At 43.4% G+C, this 11,892-nt stretch overlaps 2 protein-coding genes across 2 annotated transcripts; both read right to left on the minus strand.

Moving 5' to 3' along the window:
* Positions 1-2,936: 2,936 nt before the first annotated feature.
* Positions 2,937-5,755, minus strand: lurap1l (leucine rich adaptor protein 1 like). Its single transcript, XM_076112458.1, has 2 exons — positions 5,537-5,755; positions 2,937-3,400 (listed from the first exon to the last, which is right to left on the minus strand). Exons 1-2 carry the CDS (start codon positions 5,753-5,755, stop codon positions 3,011-3,013), a joined length of 609 nt encoding a protein of 202 aa, XP_075968573.1. The 3' UTR covers positions 2,937-3,010.
* Positions 5,756-7,283: 1,528 nt separating this feature from the next.
* LOC142971738 (5,6-dihydroxyindole-2-carboxylic acid oxidase-like) lies at positions 7,284-10,114 on the minus strand. The gene is made up of 7 exons (XM_076112384.1): positions 9,760-10,114; positions 9,000-9,322; positions 8,409-8,613; positions 8,119-8,286; positions 7,843-8,022; positions 7,581-7,727; positions 7,284-7,471 (listed from the first exon to the last, which is right to left on the minus strand). Exons 1-7 carry the CDS (start codon positions 10,112-10,114, stop codon positions 7,284-7,286), a joined length of 1,566 nt encoding a protein of 521 aa, XP_075968499.1.
* Between the last annotated feature and the right edge of the window lie 1,778 nt (positions 10,115-11,892).

Here is an 11,892-nt window from a genome sequence, read left to right on the forward strand (position 1 = left end):
GAAAGAAAAGCTAATGAAACCAGAATAAAGTATCTTGACAATTGTGAATATTTACTTGATATCTGTGGCTTCCTGTCTGAGGGGTCGCCTGCGTCTCTGGTTCTTTTCACCCCCCCCCCCCCGCCCAAAACCAACTCCAGTAACCCATATCCTGTATCCTCATTTGGTAGCATGGTGACAGTCTCCCAGATACCAGGCGGTATTGGTTTCCCTTCATCTTGTGGCACAGGCCTAACCCCTGTGTCTAATTTGGTAATGGATCCCTGCTGGAAGATGCTGTCTCGACTGTGCGCAAGTGAAATTATTTGTGCTCAAGCAAAGTAACTGAGGACTAACTAAGAGAATGAAAAACAAAAATCATTATTTTGCTCTGGGTTGCCAAACTCAGGGCACTGCAGCTGATTTGACCTTTGTTTGCTTTCCACAAAGCCTGGGTGTCATTCACCCACAGAATAGAGCGACTACCATTGCTGACAGAAGAATTTGACAAACCGAGCAACTTTCCTGGACTATAATGTAAAAATACAATGGTTTTTCTGTCACACTCTCTAAATGGGACAATTAAATGGTAATTTTCTCAAATGCGATTGGACGATTTATTGTAAGACAGCACTCGTCTTCACCACAAAGGCAGTGTGTCAAACGGTTCTCCCTTTTATGTAAGAAATGCACACTTAGGACAGAAGGCCCAAGAGGCAACTTCTGTTTAAGTGTAGTGTACCATGTAGCTCTGAGGGATTCTGACTCAGAGCTAACATAAACCTGCAGAACCTGTTCTGTGTGTCCAATTATTTCAATGCCACAAGCTCAAGTCTCAACATTTACCCCCCCCCCCTGAGGGATGTTAACCGAACTATCATGACACGGTTACATTTGTGAAGACATGAAATTTAGGGAAGTTGAGAGAATTTCATGTTTTGAATTGAATTGCTGACAAGGAGGTCATGCTGCCATTCAACAAGGCTCTTTGGTTTAGTGGCCTCAGTGTGGTTCAGCTAGACAGGGAGCTTAAGCCTGCCAAAGCCTCTAGGAGGTAGAGATAAGGAAAGGCAGCATAAAACCAAATAAAGCTGCTTTGCACTTGGTGTGAAACCAAGTTACAAGTACGCTTAATGTGCCTGGATAAAGTGATTATATCTGTCTGGAACTAACTAACACTAAACGTGTCCTTTGAGTCCAATCTTGTTATTTTGTGCATTTCATGGTTCGCAAGACGATCAGAAAACATCCACACAACCCTTCATCCATGGTGCCATGAATGCCAATTTTTAAATAAGCTGAGATCCTAACATGAGACAGCTCTTCAGCAAAAAGTGAATAAATGACGACTAATCCAACACGGCAGCATTTCCAAAGCAAAGTCCTGCCGTCAGATCCCAGTCTGAGAAAGCACTGAAGTACTGCGTCCCATGGCCACTCATTCAGCTGCAAGCCAAAGAGACCAAGCTTCTCATCTTTCCTGTAATGACTTCCCCCTGTATAGTCTGTCTGGAACTTCAATTATCACATGAAAGATAAGAAGCTAGTGAGACGCATTAAAAAAAAAAATGAAAATAATATAGTAGACCATCACATATTCTGCAGGGCTGGCAATTTAATTCGGTCTCCCTTTTGATTGGAGTTATTTTCATATTAAGTTCAGCCAAAGCGTGGCGCTCATAAGAGTTTTAGTAACATGATTCCTCGTCTATTATAATACTTGGTGTGCCATACTGAATATTATCCTAAGTGGCATTCCTCTGCTAGTAGCTTGGGACGTTTGAAGGGCACAAGTAAGCAGCCATTTGCCAAATTCAGAATCATCATCCTGGTTTTGTGTTTTAGTAAAGGAAAGTGACATATAGGGACAGAGTTAATATATAAGGGTGTTCACATGTTCACTTCCCATCTCATTAAGGTTCCATAACGGGGTCAGGGAACTGGTTTTTTTTCCGAAAAAATTGAGAATAACACAAGTTACTGTGTATGTTTTTTTTTTTTTTTGCATTAAAGACTTACACAATGTGAGCAGGAGAAAAAAAAAAAAAATTACAATATATTATTTCATTTCCACAACAAAATGAACAGCAACCCATAAAAAACAAACATGTTTTTTTTCTTACAAATGCAGGCAGTGTAAAATACAAATAACAAAAAAAAAAACTACAACATTTAAAGCTAAAACAACACCTGTTTTTTTCCAGCGTCAACACATCTCCCATCAGGCATTAACAGGGTTTTGCCTCAGGCCTAAAATGAGCTATAAGACAATCAAATTGCTTTGGTTTTCAGTCAAGCATCTGTGCTTTAAAACGTGCTCCTAATCTCTCGAGTGCACATGGACGTTCTACTATTGCAGACTGCGATTGAGCTTAGGAACTTCCATCATGTCAAAACATTTAAGTACAAATAGTTACAAGCTGAACATCTATAGTAGGCGGAGCTCAGAATTTGGCATGGAAGCAAATTGCACTTGCTTTAACACTTAAAACTTACCACTTTAAATAGTTAACTCTACTTGCATCACTCGGCGTGAGACGTCCAATTTTCCAAGTGGCTGCTAAACCCTAATCTACTCCTTCACTTAGATCAGATGATTGGGGCTGACATTAGATAAAGAAGATTTGATGTTCAGCTTATGCTGCTACTCTTATTCCCCCCCCCGTCGTCATTAGTTTTAGTCCAAGAAGTACTCTCATCTGTGAAACTAAACTGCTGAGGTATTGGACAACTCAATAAATACAATCTTTAAATCCTAACAGAGCACCTTTTTTACTCAATTGACCTGCATGATAAAATATTAAGACTTAAAGAACTGTAAAGATGTTTTCACTTGTGGTGCGACATTAAGTGGCAATGGTTTGTCGAGGCGTGTTCAAACCACCGCATAAGGACGTTGGTTTAAAAAAAGGTAAAAAGCAACATTCGCCATTGGAAAATATTATGACAGCTGTGTTAATTTGTGAAGAACACATTTTAAAATCTGTCTTCACATATCTCAGTAGTCTCTGTAACCACTGTGTTTAGCTCATTATCCAAAGCAGTAGTATTCATCCGATTCCGCCCTGAGTTTCAGTGGTGATTTGCTGAAAGTATCCCCATCGATAACCGTTTTATCAACAAAACAGTCGAGATCTGTAGGTGAGGGGTCGTCCGAGAGGTCCTCCGCTAGAGTGTCCAAGTAACTACCCACAGACAGAGTATCTAGCCCGTCACTGTTGCCGTCATTCAAGCTGTTGAAGCTGCCCCGCAGCGAGGTACCGTCCTGGCTGTCTGACAGGCTGTACAAGCTGCCCGTCAGGCTGCCCTCTTGGCTGGCCACGCCTCCTTTGTCTTCTATCATCCAACGGATGGACTCGATGCCCTCGTTGATGGACATCAGCTGCTGCATCAGCTTCACGTCGATGGCTCGCAGATGTGCCTGTGAGTTGGAGAAAAGCATCCCGGTCAGGTTCATTGGTGCTAAATCGAGCATTTGAGGCACAAGTTCAACATTTTGAGAAGTTCATTTCGGAGCTATTCTGGAGCTTATGACATGGTTTCCATTAGCAGATTGAACCTCAGCTTTTAAATCAACATGGATGCGAGAGCTGAAAGTGCTCAGAATTTTTTTTTTTTGAAATTTGAATATCTACATTTCTATAACAACTGGGTATGAAGGTCATGTGATATGAAGGAAAAGCTACTTAATGAACATTGTGGAGAGACTTCTTTCTCAACAATTGTTAGCATTCTTATACCCTCACATGGGCAGAACACTATGTGCTATTATGTTTAGACCATCAGGCTTTGTTGTGAACAAAGAGACTTAACCATGTGGCACCGGAAAGACGACATACTACTCATAGAACAGCACGTGCTGCCTCCAGGATTCTGAATGACATGCCTACTTTACACAGTATGGCCATTGATTTAACTCCATGCCATGACAGACCGTGCCATTGACTGGGGAGGGAAGTGGACAGCATATGGGGTCAATCAAAGGGATTCCTGTTGTCGCCGGGTGACTGACACTCAGTCAGGATGAAAAATGGTGAAGGAACAGCTGTGACAGCCTCCTACATTGAAAATGCATTGAGGCAGATGAAGGTAAACAGTGCTGGTACAGTGCTCCAGACAGCTGGCTTGATACAACAGACCTTCTTTGGAGTGGATTTACGACCAGGCTTCATTTGACTCATACGGCTGCCGGTGTGTTTGTTTTGTGAGAATAACCACCCGCTTTACACACACACACACACACACACACACACACACACACACACGGAAGACGAGCAGATGGAGTCGCATTGCTATTTAAGACCAAGCAGCGATCTGGTGTTAATAAGGTGGCACCGGCGGGTCAGTAACACAAGATGAGTTTTGGGCAACACAATTAGCGCTGCATAATTTTGTCTCTGCTGGATAGTAACACATGTTTAATTTGTCATATGAAACTAATAAGAGCTGATCCGTAACCTTTTCCTGAACTGCAAATTTCAGAGTTCATTTGGTCCTTTGATAGGCCCCTCAAGTGTTGTAAAATGTAGCTAAACTCAATGATGTTGCCAAAAGTGTGTGTGTGTGTCTACCAGTGCACACCAAAAGAGAGCAGTCTGATCGGATTAGAGATGAAGTTGTGATGGTAGCCGCGAAATCATGGAAGCCCAAGCTGGCCCAAATTAACAATTAGCTGTCTGACAATAAGAGAGAGAGAGAGCACTAATGGCATTACACGCAATTCATTTTTAAAAGTCAATACGTGTTTTTCTTCTTCACGTATCAACACAATTACAAGATGACATGACAGTCACGGTTGAAACGCATGCGAATTAAACCATTTAAAAATACTGTTATCGGTCCCAATGTCTCTGTCACATAAATGTCAGCTTATCAACACAAAGTCTCTGGGCGATTGGTCTGTCTGCTGGCCTTGATCCAGCTCTCATACTGCATACAACCGGGCCATCTGCTCAGGAATCCTAATACCTTTCATGACCTGACTTAAAATGAGAGGGGGGGGGGGGGGTTATTTCCTGAGGTAAGGTCCCTGCTGACTTCAGTGCTCAGGTGTGCATGCCTCTCGCGGATTGGCCGGTTGCACGGTGCTTTCTAACACAAGGAGGCTCAACATCCATCAGTGGGACTTTGCATGTAACAACCACATGTTGATATGTAGACCTGCTTTGCATTTGAGCCCAGGCTCGGCTGCCAACAAATGCGATGCATTAGAGAGAGAGAGAGAGCAATCTTGTTTTACCTGCCTGACATTACGCCATGCATAATTGGCTGGTTTAATAACACAGTCAAGTGTATTTCCTGCTTCAATTAGCCTAATTGGAACGTTTGTGGACGAATAAACTGCTCGGACGAATGTAAGGTTAAGCATTAGTGACCTAGTTAATAACAAGTATGTACACTTTTAACCAACATAAAAGCTACACTGGAGCATCTCTATTTCTTAGCTTTGTCATATGATTTATGATTATGTCATATCTATTTATCAACTGGCACTTTCCTTACTGTAACAATTCCCTAACAGCTCGTTTAAACATACAGAAAGAAAAGAGACGCTTACCATTTCTTGTTTTAGGAACAGCATTTTGCCCTCCAGTCTTTTCAAGTCCGCATTGTTGCCATACAGTGTGCAGTTCACTAAATGCGGCGCTGCAGACTTCTCGTGCGCGTCGGGATGCTTTCCTGCAGCAAGAGAACGAATGAGGCTATCCGGGACCTTAAGACCCAACTTTGTCTCTATATCCTTCAAAGCAGGCAGGACGTTTTTATCCTCGTCCATTGCGGACTGTCCGAAATATCACACGTTGACACTTTTTGAAGTGGAGCAAGCGGACGTGTGAAGCGCAGCGCTGTGAGTTGTTGGGAGAGACGCGCGCGAGCTACATCCAAGGAAGAGTTGATCCAAAGTTGCAACAGGCGCTTCACTTTGCGCGACTTTACCCGACCCGGTGACAGAACGAAGTGTCGGGCCAATGCCACTTTACCCCGAGTCCACCGCACCGCTGTTACGCCGACAGACCTCCCATTTAAGCGGCGGACCAGTAGTGAGACAGTCTAACGACAACGCGCTCTGTGTAGACCCTCCCATGAAGGAGCTTCCTCTGACACCAGACACCAGACAGGTTATGCGTTTCTACAAAGACTTTCAAATGCGTAATGAATGCAGGTGAGCAAAGTGAAGCAAAATCATGAATGAAAAGTACTGAAATACCCTTTAAACATGGGCTCCGGAGATTACATAAGAGGACATGTTGTGATTTGGTGTGAACATAAATATATCTCATCTTGCGTTTATTAATGTTTTAATCACCCAGTGTCAGTATAAAGTCGAACGAATCACTGTGTGGACAAACAATTAAATCATTTCAATAATTTGCCACGCACCCAGGTTCAACCACTTTCTGGCAGAAGTATAAATGTAAAAACAAAATAGCGTTAATGACCATTTTGCATAGATTTAGTTGAAAAAAAAAAGAAAAAAGAGATGCATATGGTGCGAGCACACAATTCAGAAAGGTCCCCGGATTATAACATTATAGAGACTTTTCTTTCAACTCTTCTTTCGTTAATTACATTTTAGATGGTCTTTTGGATCAATCTCAATACATCATTTATATACAACCCCCTCTCACCTCAAAGCATATCTCTCTTACCAACAATGTGGAGAGTTTTACAATTTGAACTCTTGCATCCCCTTGTGGGCGTTGTGGACCCATTACATGGGCAGTGTACTTAGTAATTCCTCACACTTCACCTCTATGATGGTCTACGGACAACAAACATGGTGGAACTTGTCGTTGTATATGTTTTAATTCATTTGTATTACTCCATTCCTCCACTAAATAGCAAATCAGAATCGACACTCTTTACATCTGCTCACCTTTTTACTTCGTGCAATATCAAAATCTAAACTACAGGAGGCAGCATTGCTGATCCTGAAAAGTCATTTACAGTAGAAGCCCTGACAGCACCAGTTTAGCACCACCTGCTGGCATCACCATAACACTTCAGTTATCCATGTTCTCTTTATTTGAACACAAAGATCGCACCATTGCAAAGAGTACTTAGAAAGTACTGCATAGATCTAAACCTTCCAATTACAAAAATGCATTTTCAATGAGTGCTTCATATCTGTAGTATTTTTAACAAAAAAAAAAGAAATTGCTATAGGGCCAAACGATATTGTTGTAGCATTCAAGAATCTACACATGCTTTTCAGTGAGAACACAGCCGTGCTTCACACAACTGCATTGCCGCGTCACTGCAAAAGTAAAGAGAAGAGAGAGGCTCATGTTCAAACAACGATCTTAGACCACAGATTGGCTTTTGGCATCGTCGTAGCGCTGGTAGTGATCTCCAAGCAGAGGCTGGTGGCCCTCCATCTTGCGAGACCTGGCACGCACGGCACACGTGGTGGCAGCGAAGACGGCCGCGACGAGCACGAGGGCAGCGACTATGGCCATGGTGATGATTTCAGTCATAGTGAAAGCTTGAGCTGGAGAGGTAGAAGAGGAGGATTATTACCTTCGTCGTCTGGATTCATTTAAAGGCAAAGCAGACCCACGAGAATGTGCCAAGTGCTAGAAATCATCCGGAAGGAATACCTGGCCATTCAGCTTCGTACGAGTAACCAAGATTTTCGGGGGCAGTCAAAAACATCTCGGCGTTAGTCACGGGGGGCCAGAAAGGCACCATGTTGGAGCCTCTGTTGTGACCGATGGGGGCATTTTCTTCGGGATACAGAGTTGAATCTGTCAAGAAATACTTGAAGTTAGCCTATAAGATCACCATGTTATATATAAAGCAGTAAAATATGCAGGTTTTTATCAATTAAACATCTAAAACAAGTGTTTTTGAAAAAAAAACCTGGACTGTGTCTTCTCAACCATTCATCAAATATAGCGTCGGTGTAGGTGTGCAGCAGGACGAAGATGGGGTCATTGGGGGAGAGGTGAGTCTGTCCTCCTGTCCCATTCAGGAACAGGTGGGCCAGGTTGTGGAGGCTCCTCACCGCAGGGTCATAGTTCCCCTGGGGGGCGCTGTAGCCTGCCGAAACGGCACGAAAAGTCATGCAAACGCAGAACCATTGCATGTCAATGTGAAAACACGGTCCGACAGAAAAATGTCTTCGTAATTGCTCACCTTCAATTGTGTTTCGGAAGCTTTCGGAGGAGGTGGAGTAATAGGGCGGTGTGTCGAAAGCGTTAACCTGCAGGCAGTCTGCCACATCCTGGGGCTCTGGGAGACGCTGGACCATCGGCCTGTTGACATTCCCTGCTGGGTTCCTTCTGATGGGAGACGTCTCAGAACCTGGCAGGAGACAGGAACCAGATTAGATACAGGACATCAATTTCTCTGCACTATCACCATAAAGTGGGATCACTGTAACAACACTATGAATATTTGCCACGGTGAAGAAACTACAGTCTTACTGTTGCAGATGGTTCCCAGTGTGTCGTAGTCTTCTACGCTCTCACATATGACCCTCCACTGGGAGAAGAGGGAGTTGGTGCTGAGGGAATTCATGTCAAAGCTGCTCCGGGCTCCCATCAGGTCATCTGTGCAGATGTCGCATGTGCTTCCACCGATGGCAAAGTTCCAGTAGGGCAGGGCGAAGGAGGGGTCTTGCAGCATGTCCTGGTTGTACATAAATGGAAGCATGGCCGAGTTAGTTTGTGAATGTGAAGATCAAGGCTGAGTCTTTATTTTATTATGTTGCCGACAATGTATTTCCACCTCCTTAATGTGTCAATGTATATTTAGAGTCTCATTTGGTCATGGAGTCAATGCACAGAATAAATTGGTTATCATTTTCACACACAGATTTTTTTTTAACAGTCAATGAAAATATCTGTTCAGAATGCATGAATACATCTGAATATTGGTTCTTTAAAAGCCTTTGGGGAAAGACAAGGGGGTGAACTAGGAAATTAGACGGTGACGTATTGGTAATTCCATCACATTGTGTATGCAATTACGTCAACATTACTCCAATTGTCGCCCCTCTTTATAAAGGATCTCACCTGCATGTCTCGCTCCAGCTGTAAAAGGTGGAACCTGTGCCAGGTGACAAAACCAGGCCCCTCGTGGGAGAAGTCCACTCCCCCGAAACTGGCCTGCCCAGCACCCAGGAACGTCTTGCTGACCGAGAAGTAGTGGGTCCACACGAAGTAATTGTAGATGGTGATGTTCTCGAACTGCACGGTGTTCCCGTCGGGCCCGAAGATCTCCGGATAGCGCCGCGTGGCGATCACCAGGTCGGGGTGCACCGTGCGCTTGGCCTGGTCCAGCGCGTTCACGAACGCTCGCTTCTCGTCCGCGCTGAGCTGCATCACGTTTCGTCTTACTGGGGGATTATGGAAGAGGGAAAGTGGATTAACTCAACCAGTCATGCGTTAATTGGGGATCAGTTTTTAATGACTGAGAAAAGAAGTACAAAAATGCGCGTGAGGGGCAGTTTTGAACATTTTTTCAATCAAATGCCCTTTTCTAACTTTCAGGGCTGTAACTATTTCAAATACATTTAGCTTTAATCATTGTGAATTAATTAAGGTAAAATAATCTGTCTTTGTCCTTTAAAATAGTTACAACGAAAACAAATGAGCAGAAATCCGTTCATTTTGCTCGATGAGGTGTCCCAAAGGAGTGCTGAAGTGCCACTGAGCAACAACACAGAATTATACCACCTCCAGATTTGCTAGCTATGTTCTCTCTTAACTTCAGTCAGAGTCAAAGTACTACAGCATTATTATGTGAATATGTCCCCTGGTTTTGCGCACTTACCAACAGAAACTCGCTGGTCACAGACGGGTCCCGTCCATCCGTGTCTGCAGCGGCCGCAGTTATAACCGCTGAAGTTCCCGTTGCACTGACAAGTGCGGTTGAAGAAACGGACCGGCCATCGTTCCCGATCGTCCCGTCCGTCGTGCGGGTACTGAGGACCGTGCGGGCGCGCGTCCGCCGCGATGGACACGCACTGCCCGCGCCCCGCGCTGGAGCCGCACGGGTCGTCGCCGAGTCCGGAGGGCGATGGACAGCACTGTCCACTTCTGAGTCCTTCGGGTGTCACACACTCTCTGGGGAACTGAGCGCTCACAAGCACCGCGCCCACAAGCACCAAACAGCAGCACTGCCACATTTTTCCAACAACGGTTGTCAGATTTTACGCACGGCTGACTTGGAGTCAGTTTTACCGACTGATGATTTACCTGTAATTATGCACTTAAACGAAGCTTTTATCCAAAGTGAATGTGAATCACTTTACCACAACAGGAATGCTTTTCTCCGTTAACTATCTGCGTGTATAAAACGTCCCCTTCCATGCGCCCAGGCTGTGCTTCTACTTCCCCCCAAACCGGTGAACTGTGAACCTTAAATACCAGATTAGCGCATGACCGGATTTTATCCCGCGTGATGCCATCACACAACATCATATTTCCTCCTGGGCATGCAGGGAGAAAGTGTGATCCCTGATGAACAGTATTATTGTTCAAAAAAAACTCACTGCACTTCTAAAGTTGCCAGAATGAGTCCAACATTAAATGAGAGAAGAAGTCTGATTCATGACGAAACAGTTTTAGATTAAAACACAAATTATGATGAATTAGCATACCTATATGAACTTTAATACGTGTACACGGACTAAGGTTTCAGCACGACTTCATGAGCACTATATTGAAATTAATTAGTTATGAAGTGGTAGCGTTTTATAAAATGTAGCCGTATGGGCACACAAATGTTTGTGGAATTCAAATAATACACTTGGTGCTGCAAGCAAGCTCAGAAATACAATATGGTTCTTGTTTATCATGATTTACTCTTTCACTTTTCAGTTGAAATCTTTTACTGAAAACCAAATAGAAAAGCAATAAATAACCATAAATGTGTTGTTTTAATACCCCGATTGTCGCTTCAACCGCAACGATAAAATGTCAGGATATAATCTTGGAAAGCCTCAGAGGTTTCATGCGTTTGCTCGGGTGACTATATTTCAGGTCATTTGACTTCTCAAGAAGGCCTCTCTCTTTCTCTCCACCACCTCCTCCTCCTTTCACCCACCCCAAGGCTGCTGCTTGTGCTGCCATAAGCATGTGAGACGTGAAGGCATGAGGGCATTTACTCCACAAAAGACACCTTGTAGGAATGCGTAACTCTTTCTATACGTTTCAAATCAAAGTGAAACAGATGCAGCTTACAATGAAAATATGTTTCATAAATCCTATTTAAAAACAGCTTTTTAAAGATTTGTTTGTAGGGGGAATATTTGTAATATTTGCGAAAGCAGGCACATTTTTAAAAGGCATTAAACATCCACAAACATTAAAGAGGTACTCGATAGATTTGTTATTACACTTCTATTAAGTTAGAAGACTTAAGGTTAAAAAAATAGTCATTTTAGATGCAGCAGAGGCAGACACATCCGGACTTTTAAGTCCCTAGTATCGGACAACTCCAGCAATGGATCCTCCACTCCCCAGGATGCAAATCAATAGCGTCTACCTGGACGGTAGAGACGGGAAAAACACCCAGCTTTCATTTCATCTGACTGTTGTATGAGTTGGTTGCCACAAGGCATTAATTTGAACACTCTAGACAAGATGGGAAGCGGCAATTATGATAACTCCAGCATGACATGAATTCAGCATTATACCCTTCATGCCTGGCAAATGCCCATATCTTTCAAACTCCACTTACCCAATTTGAAATGATGTTATCTATTTTTCGCCTTCTAAACCAATGCTGAGAAGGTGACATCATCTGGGTTATTTTTGTATACCTGTCTGTCCATGTAGCGTGGTGCTATTCTTGACGAGTAAAGTGATTTACTCGTGGAGAGAACGCTCAAAGAGCCAAAAGTATCAAATATTTCACCAAACATTTAAATAATGATGGAATGAATACGCATTTATGAAGCAG

The sequence above is a fragment of the Anarhichas minor genome, unplaced genomic scaffold (assembly GCF_050575085.1).
Source record: "Anarhichas minor isolate MPS153535 unplaced genomic scaffold, ASM5057508v1 ptg000049l, whole genome shotgun sequence".
Classification (NCBI taxonomy): Eukaryota; Metazoa; Chordata; class Actinopteri; order Perciformes; family Anarhichadidae; genus Anarhichas; species Anarhichas minor.

What these genes read in the sequence shown, in the direction of transcription:
- lurap1l (XM_076112458.1), bottom strand. Translation starts at nt 5,755, where the DNA reads ATGGACGAGGATAAAAACGTCCTGCCTGCTTTGAAGGATATAGAGACA. An exon ending in TGTTCCTAAAACAAGAAATG is followed by an intron (nt 3,401 to 5,536) that starts GTAAGCGTCTCT and finishes TCCAACTCACAG; the next exon opens with GCACATCTGCGAGCCATCGA.
- LOC142971738 (XM_076112384.1), bottom strand. Translation starts at nt 10,114, where the DNA reads ATGTGGCAGTGCTGCTGTTTGGTGCTTGTGGGCGCGGTGCTTGTGAGC. An exon ending in CTTCCGAAACACAATTGAAG is followed by an intron (nt 8,023 to 8,118) that starts GTGAGCAATTAC and finishes CCGTTTCGGCAG; the next exon opens with GCTACAGCGCCCCCCAGGGG. An exon ending in GTTGAGAAGACACAGTCCAG is followed by an intron (nt 7,728 to 7,842) that starts GTTTTTTTTTCA and finishes ATTTCTTGACAG; the next exon opens with ATTCAACTCTGTATCCCGAA.